The sequence below is a fragment of the Myodes glareolus genome, chromosome 24 (assembly GCF_982192425.1).
Source record: "Myodes glareolus chromosome 24, mMyoGla1.1, whole genome shotgun sequence".
In the NCBI taxonomy this organism is placed as follows: Eukaryota; Metazoa; Chordata; class Mammalia; order Rodentia; family Cricetidae; genus Myodes; species Myodes glareolus.
The window spans coordinates 41748520-41757276 of record NC_142049.1 but is presented as its reverse complement, the minus strand read 5'-3'; the positions used below and the strand labels follow the sequence as shown (position 1 = coordinate 41757276).

At 44.9% G+C, this 8757-nt stretch overlaps 1 protein-coding gene across 1 annotated transcript; it reads right to left on the bottom strand.

Moving 5' to 3' along the window:
- Positions 1-1443: 1443 nt before the first annotated feature.
- On the bottom strand, positions 1444-8082 carry LOC146889945 (disks large homolog 5-like). The gene is made up of 6 exons (XM_085682998.2): positions 7946-8082; positions 6751-6910; positions 5513-5662; positions 4670-4853; positions 3356-3471; positions 1444-2246 (listed from the first exon to the last, which is right to left on the bottom strand). The coding sequence occupies exons 1-6, from the start codon at positions 8049-8051 to the stop codon at positions 2135-2137; spliced, it is 828 nt and encodes a 275-aa protein (XP_085539124.2). The 5' UTR covers positions 8052-8082; the 3' UTR covers positions 1444-2134.
- Between the last annotated feature and the right edge of the window lie 675 nt (positions 8083-8757).

The window sequence follows — 8757 nt, the reverse complement described above, 5'->3', positions numbered from 1 at the left end:
TTCAGATCTACTCTTGAAATTTCCACCAACTACAAGGTGCTTCTACACCATCCAGAACAGTCTTGGTAGTGTCTGAGTGCTCCAGTGTTTCTGCTGTCTGGGGGCCCCAGGTGACAAAGGGGTGCCTCCTAGACTATCCCCCCTGGCTGAAGACACTGACTTGCCTCCAGAAATGACTGTGAAGTGGTGAGGACCATGGCTCAGTTGGTAGGGCACTTTTCCATTATACACAAATGCTGGGTCAGATCCCCGACACAGCATGTACCAGGTAAAGTCCCAGCACTCAGGAGGCAGAGGCAGGAGCCTCCACCACACAGTTCAGAGGTTTTCAGTCTTCCCAGTGATGTGACACTTTGATATACTTCCTCAAGCTGTGCTGGCCCCGACACTGGAAATAACTTCGTTGTTACTTCACAACTGAAAATTTACTACTGTAATTCATTATAGTGTCAATATCTGTGTTTTTAATGGGCTTAGGTGTGAACCCAGGTAGAAAAACCCAGAAATAGTAACTTTAAGGCTAGTGTAGAATAACATGAGAACCTGTCTGAAACCCAAAACCAAACCAAAGATGTCCCCTCCTCTACCCAAAGACAGAGACCTCCCCCTCAGGTAACCTCAGGCCCTCTGACACATGACACATGGAGTTATTTTCTCTAGGGACCTCAGACTTCACTGCTCTGAGACTCAACACCTCCTGCACCAGTGGATGTGTCCAAGACACAGACACTTCTGCTCCTCAGGGACCACAGAATAGCAGGACAGGTGTTCTCTGCAGGTGCGGATTCAGAGCATGAAGTGGGTGCCACACTGGTCAAGGCTTTCCATGGGGCCTCAGTGTTGTTTCTGTCACAAATTCTCTGAGGTGAACTCAGAGGTTGCATCACTGCTGACCTGTGCTTGGTGTCCCCAGGGAGTCACTGGGGAACCTTGGGGACATATTCCAGCCTGCCATTTTCCATTGCATGGTGAATGTTCCCCAAGTGATCTAGAGGGAAGAGAGCAGAGATGTCCAAACCCTCAGCTCTCCAGGGATACCTGCCCCAGGACTTGGGGGGCAGATGCCAATCAAGTCTCCAAACAGGATCTTATTACCTGTTACTGTTTCCTGGCTTACAGTACTGAAGGTTGAAACTAGTGGTGGTTTCCAGGAGAACAGGCACCATGCTCACAGGATGCCACCTGATCTCCATCACCATCAGTACTGCCATCAGGAGCTGCACTAAGGCAGCTGTGGCACAACTGCCAATGGGCAAGGGGTTGACATCCACTGGGCATTGACCCATGGCTTCCACCTGTGCCTGGAAATTTTGGGCTTAAAGCAGTGTGACACCACACTTGATTAAAGAAGCTGGAATTAAATGTGATAAGTAAGAAAATTACTTTTTATTAATAAATAATAAATTTTTCTCAAAAGAAGCTTTTAAACAAGAGTGAACATAAACAATGGATAAACTTTGAAAATTATGGTACTAATAACACAAATAAATAACAGCAAAATAGCAAAATCAAAACTAAATGAACCAGACAAAAATAAAACAAAAATCAAATAAAAATAAAGCTAATTAGCATTTATCACTGCATATTGAAAGCACCTACTACATCTACTACAGGCAAGTGCTTGCCTCAGAGAGATGCTAGCGAGGTGGTCAGGATTTGGAATGGCTTTTTCAAGATGTCTGGATCCATTCCAACTAGGAGCTTATATGTCGTGTTCTCCCCAAGATGGAGTCCACTTGCTCGTAAATGTAGGCTTCTGAGTAATTATTGTCTCCGGATGTCTGTATCTCAAGTATATTTTTGAAGCGTTCTTTTCTTCTCGAGAACTGAGTCAGCGGAAACACAAATCATATTCGGTGTGATCACCTGGAGGTCAGCTGGAATTTCCCTCACTGGTGAGTTCACAGCTACAATGGGTATCTTTTTGTCTGTAGGCCTTGGTCCTAATGTGAAGAACATGTGTTCAAGATGTTTGTGGCTTACTATGGCTTCCTCATGTCTCTCAAATGGTATGATGAAAAACAGAAAAAAAAGGAATCAAGGTTCAGAAGCAGCCATGCTGGGTCACTGCTTAGGAAAATCAGAGCCTATTTCTCGTGGGTAACCAAAATTGAAGAATATGCGTCCTTAGAATTCAATATTGCTGGGGAAGGGGCTCAGCACGTGGTCCATGCAGGAGATCCTTCTGCAGGTGGCTCTTGTCCAGGGCTGTGGCCTGTTCCAGATGAGTCTGTGGAGTTTTGGACCTGGCAGAAGAAAGCAGTTAAAAAAAAGCCTGGTGGGGACCTGCCATATTACCTGTGAAGATGCTCCCTCAATCCACCTCAGCTCTGCTGGACAGTGAATTTAATCTATTGACTGATGTTATTATTTGTACTAACATGGAATAAGATCCCAGAGTAAATGGGCCTAAAACTTTTCTCAGTCTTAAACACAAATGATAATTTCAAATAAACACTGTTGGTGTCCATTCTGATAGAAAAAATAGGGTATTCTCTTAAAATTCAGGGATACTATTTTGTAAATAGCAACAGTATATTGATACTATAGTCAACAGCACATGAGAAATACAAATGTTGTACATGAGCCATTCAATATTTTATAGATAGCCTTAAACTGCCTGCAGCTTAGGTCTCTGTAGAAGGACTTGAGGCTGGTTCAGTCCTCATGCCCAGAAGGAACCTTGACCATGAACAACATGCAGATAGATCCTGTCATGCTAAAGCAGCATTTCCTGAGATGTGTGCCTGAGAACGTTGTCCCTGTCAGGGCTCTGGGACCAAACAGAAACTGGTGCCTTCCTTGGGACTAGACTGGGAATCTGTATCCTTTGGGAGTCGGTTACAGAACACACTCGAGTGGGTTCTGATCTTCCCTACAGCTGAGTCATCTGCCTGGGTTCATCCTGGGAAGTCCTTAACCATCTCTATCCAGAGAACACTTTTCACAGGAAATGGGCAGTTGTTACCGAGGACAGTGTTAAAGTCGGAAATCTCTGATCTACATGGGATTATTTTAAATAAAAACGTGAATTCTACCGGGCCCTGTGATGCACAGCTTTAAACCCAATATCTTGCAAGGCTGAAACAGGAAACTCTCTGTAGGTTCAGCAAAAACCTTCTGAGAACATAGTGTTCAGAAGGGAGGAATAGAGACCAAATTCTACAGACGCCCTGGGTATCAAACACAATATATAGTGGACAGAATTTCTTGTTGACTGGACCAGCTCATTTCTCTAAGGTCTTCTTTTCCTGGCTCTATATGGGAACCTCAGAGATGGATAGAATTGATACTGACCCCAAGTCCATGGGATCCCCCCTTGGCTATACCTCATCTTCCCAGTCTGGGCTCCTACCTCATCTGAGAGACCTGAAAATGATGCTGTAGCTTTTTGACCAAGTGCTTTTCCTGTGCGACCATTTCCCTCTGCTTCTGCAGGAACTGAAAGCTTTCTTCCAATCTCTTGAGCTCCTGTTCATGAGAAAATCGTGTTTTTGTTGAGGGTTATAGACATTCAAACAAATCTAAGAACAGACAAAGGATCCCAATAACTCGCAGGTCAGCTAGGCAGGCTAAACAAAAGCATTTGGGGAAGGAAGAACCCCTGTTTGTGGTCAGGACTGACAGAAACACAGTGGTCTGCACAAGGAAATGAACATAAGCACGATGCACCACAACACCTACATCCTTACACTACACACACACACACACACACACTCTCACACACACACACTCACACACTCACACACACACTCAAACAAAAACACACAAACGTACACCTGCACTCAAACCCACAATGAGTGATTGTTAAAGAAAGAGAAATATGGAGAAAGGGAGTTGCAGAAAGAAATATCATGGTCTATGAACAGTTGTGTTTAGAATAACCATACCAGTTCTTTCAGAAAAGTCTCACAACTCAGCTATAATTCCTTAGGAACTAATGTTATTGTGGGAAATGTGATTTGTTTAGACAGACTATATTTGCTTGGTTATGGAAATTCTTCCATTATAGGCCCAAATCTCCCGCCTTCCACCTCCAGCTTGTCAAAAGCCCCGTGATGTTTATCCAATCAACCATGCATTATATTCTGGATGGGTGACCAGGTTAGCACCAATCCCATAAAAAAGGGCTGACAAGCTGCTCCTCAGGGTTCTGTCCCTGCGAACCAAGAATTCAGAGAAAGCAAAGAGAACACATTGGGATGCAGGCAGAGAAGAGAAGTCCACAGGCCACCCTCATCCGTGAGTATGAGAAGCACAAGGATCTCTACCTTGTAAACTGCTTCCCACCTGTGATGTAATGTGACCTCCACCAAGGAAATGAGCCACAAGACCCTAAACTCACTCACTATTATCTCTGTGCCTAGAACAGTCACAAATACATGTACATGTGTGATATGTTACTGACCCATCCCCTTCACTGAATTATGCTTTGAGCAGAGCAGTAAGGAAGGTTTGCCCATGTTTCAGTTGTTCATAAGACTCAAACTTTCCAGAAGTCCTTGTGCATGGACACTGCAGGGAATGCCTGGATAGCATGAGGTTGGTTACAGGAAGGGAGGATGGAAGAATAAGCTGATGGGTTAAACACTGGTGGTTGGATGGGTAGAGAGGCAGTCAAATGGGCAAATGGTACCAGAGGTTAGCCTGACTTGCTGCCTGCCCCTACCTGTTGTTGCTGGGTTTTGAGGTAGCTGATCTCTTCTTCTTGGTCATTATGGATCAGTTTCAAATCCTCCAGGTGGTACTTCAGCACGGTCCAATCATTCTGCAATTTCCTTTCTTCCTGCCTCAGCTCATCCACTTTCTTCTTTAGCTGAGTCCTTTCCATCAGTAGTCGGCTGTGCAGGTCCCTGGAGACACACACTGCATAGTAAGGCCCTGCCAGCCTCCTCCTGCTACCCCCGATTTCCCTGGACCAGCACCCCAAAAGGCCTCATATTTCCTGGAATAGGTTGCTAAGAGTCTGATAGAGTCATGACAGCTACACTCCAGAACCCAAATGAGAGAACAGGTAATGACAGAAATTATCAAACTGCCATTGTAAACTCCAGCACCTAAAAGGAGCCATGTCCTTTCAGTAGAAGGAGTAGTTCCCCAGCTGGCCTAACTGTCTATGGTGATGGGGAAACATCAGCATGTAGTGGGCAAATACCCTCCATGGGAGGACAATCAATGGACCTAAGGTGAGCATCTTCTATCTACAGGTTCCTCAGATCCCAGACGTGTAAAGAATGGGCCTGAGCACCAGAAATCCAGCCTGCCTGACATTCCCCTGAGAGTGTAAATACCTTTTCTGTCTATTGGCTCCTGAGACCCTAGGAAAATGGTAGTAGGGGCTGTCAGTCTCTTTCACACTTAGAAAAACTGAGACCAAAAGACACAAATCCAAAAACTGCTTCTGATACAGTAAAAGTCTAGAACCAGAGTTGTGGAATCCTCATCCAGAGAAAAAGAAGTCAGAGATGTCCATTCCACAAGTTTTTTGATCCATGTCCAGATTGACACTTACCGATAGAAGATTGTCTCCTTGTTCAGTGCCTTGAAAATCTCTAAGGTCTCGGTGTTCTCATTCTCGAAATTTTTTAACTCCATCATGATCTGTTTGTGATCCAACTTTGCCATCTCATACAAAGCATTTGGCTTGTGCTTCTTGTAGGGACTAGAAAACGGGAGAAAATATCCCATGAAGATAGGCTTCAATGATCACGGGAACTCAAGTTGTATCCTGATCTACTGTAGCCCAGTGGGTGCAAGATTCTGCTTCCTATGTAGTGGGAACTTCTGGTGCTTTTAAACTGGTTATTCTGGCCCCAGGAAGGCTGAGCTCCTCCTGAGATGGATTGTGCCATGACATCATGAGCTCACTCAATAGGACTAGAGCGTCAGTCTAGATCTCTATACTACCAGGAGTCTCTGTCACATGTCTCCATACACCAGACATTGCAATGATATCTCTCCTGTTTCAGAACACTGATTCTGAGTCCTGTACAATCACTGATCAGTTAGAGCACATCATTCTGGGTTTGCGTCCTAATAGCAGGGCAGTGATATAAACTCTGCTAGGGATTTCTAGGTGCCACCAAGATGAGCATGTGGGACACAAGCAGTCCTGCTTTAAGTGGGGCTCCCAGGGCTCAGCACTGGCATCTTCTGGACAGTGGGAGAAGATATGCACACATATGTACATGAGAGAATAAGGGGAGCTATAGAGACACAGAGAGAATGACCATCACTTATTGGATGCTAAAGAGATGCACAGAGCCCTATTGCCTAAGAGCATAATGGGCAAAACTAGAGAGAACCTGTGATGAGCCCCAGCACTTTCAGTTACACACTGAGATTTCCCTAGTCAAACCAGGCCTCTCCAGCTTCTACAAGGGGCTTCCAGCACACAATCATATGCCAGGAAAGTAGAGACTCCCCACAAACTAACAGCAGGTAGTAGTCGCTCATGCAAGCCACCTTTGCAAGTCATGTTCTCTCCAAATACATGCTCGGAACTACACGGTACTTGCCTCAATCCCTGAGTTGTGTGACTGAGACCAGAGGCTCTGCTTTTCATTAGGAGAGAACAGAAAAGTTAAAGGCCACATCTCATGGCCCCTGACATTCAAGGTCTGCCTGTCCCCTGAGAGGAATTTAGGACATGTGGTTTGTCACAGCCTCCTAGAAACCAAGACCTTCAAAAGAAGAAGAAGGCAAGGGTGACATTGCCAACAACCCCATGAAGTTTGAATCAATGGATACCTATTGTCCACGGCTCCTTCAGTGAGGATCATCAGTCGGTCTTTCAGGTCATTTCTTTCCATGGTTATCAGTTGCAGCTCTGTGGTCAGCCTCTCCTCTTCCTTCTTTATCTGTTTCTTGCTTAGGAGCATTGGATTGGATGCTGGCTCCATAGCGGTTTCTGTGTGTAGGTGGAAAACAAGTGAAATTGTAAAGCAAAAAGACATAGGAGATGGACAGACCATCCTGAGTTCCAAACAGAAAAATATTTCTGGAACCCAGTGACAACCAATATATACTAGTCCAGGTTAACATGCCTTCTGTGTGGATCTCAACTCTTTAATCATGGTAGAGATGTAAGCAGCCAGGGTTTTCCTCAGTCTCCCTACAAATTCGTCAGTTGACTCCAGTGACCACCTCTTCAGGCATATTCATAGGAGCACAGGATGAGGCACGGTCCTGATCCCTGAACTCTACTGTGATTTAGAAGCCACGAGAAAAATGAGAGAGTGCACAAGCACTAAGATGTTATGAAGAACCCAGGTCTCAATGCTGGTCACTCTAGGCCCATGACTGTGGATTGGAAAGTCATACAGGTGAACATGTATGAACATGGTCAAGAGACTCACCAAGTCACCCATGACAGCTCAAATCATTGAAGTTGACAGTCAGTAGCCATTCCCTAATGTGGTCCCATAACTCTGTTAGAAGTTTGGTCACCCTCTGATCTAATTGCCATTCTCAGCTGCTCATTGATAACCCTAAGGGGTCGCTCTCAAGAAAAGGAGGTTAGAGGAATTCTGCTGAGCAGACTGCTGAGCACCCTGAGGATGAAAGGTCTTGGCCAGGAGAACATTTGTCTTCATGGGAACAGTGTCAGTCAGCCACTAAACATAAAGCAACTGATACAGGTGCCCAAAGTTGGAGACACATTAGTCCCTCCCTGCCTCCTGCTTGTCGCTTTCTGTCACAACATTACACCCCAAACCACAGCAAAGGTGAGAGATAAGTGGTGATCCCAGAACAACCTTCTCAGCCTTGGCCTTCTCAGCCTCTGGCTTAGGAGATAGACAAACTAATGTCCTGGAATCCTTGATTTTCAGGAAGTATGATAAGCAGGGATGTCCATTTTCTCCTCTGAGGCTCCAGCTCCTCAGCCCCATTACTCAATAGCCCACCTCAAATGCACCTCCTTGGCAATCTCCCCATGACTCACTAGGCCTTTTCCAGAAGTGAACAGCAGCTTCCTTCTGCCTCTCTCTGGTCTCTGGACCATTTCCATTCTGTCTCCCAAATAGGCGATGCCTCAGTCTTGAGAACATGACTAATCCTCTACCCTCTAGGGACTGAGGAATGTCCTAATGGCAGTTGGTGTTGCTACAACACAGGTGACATCACGGGATTCCAAGAGATCTCCAGGATACAGTAGAATGTCCAGAGATGAAACCGCTGATGTCATGTGGAACAGCTTCTGCCACCCTGCTAATGAGATTTCATAACTGAGCCAAAGCCTAGCTTACCTTTCCATGAGCATCTTTGGAACAAAGAAGAAGCCATTCATCACCTCCTCTTCCAAACCCAGTGTCACCTTGGCTTTATTGGAAGATCCATGACCTTTCCCATGTTGACAACTGAGCTAATATTTCTAAAGATTGCTGAAAGAATGTCTCATTTCTTCCTCAAAACCCTCTACTAATTAATATGTGGAATTAAATATTCTCAAGAAATTACTTTAAGGTGAACTTAAATGAGGAAATATTACGTTCCACAAGTTACCCTTAAAAAGCACATTAAGGAAGAACCTGTAGGCTGTTTACAGTTTGAGCCTTGGGTTAAGGGTGCACTCATGGAAGCCACATGCTTAACTCTAGGAAATTTCCCCTGGATTACTAAGCACATATACATTACTTGTCAAAAGTGTGATGATACATTGGCAGAGGAATCCAACATGGTGGGTTAACCAAGAGAAAAAGCCCCCAGGCTGAGTGCAGAGCTCTTTTCTATTCTAAAAAAAAAATGTAGGACAGA

What these genes read in the sequence shown, in the direction of transcription:
- LOC146889945 (XM_085682998.2), bottom strand. Translation starts at nt 8,051, where the DNA reads ATGTTCTCAAGACTGAGGCATCGCCTATTTGGGAGACAGAATGGAAAT. An exon ending in TCACTTCTGGAAAAGGCCTA is followed by an intron (nt 6,911 to 7,945) that starts GTGAGTCATGGG and finishes ACCTACACACAG; the next exon opens with AAACCGCTATGGAGCCAGCA. An exon ending in AAGGAGACAATCTTCTATCG is followed by an intron (nt 4,854 to 5,512) that starts GTAAGTGTCAAT and finishes GTGTGTCTCCAG; the next exon opens with GGACCTGCACAGCCGACTAC.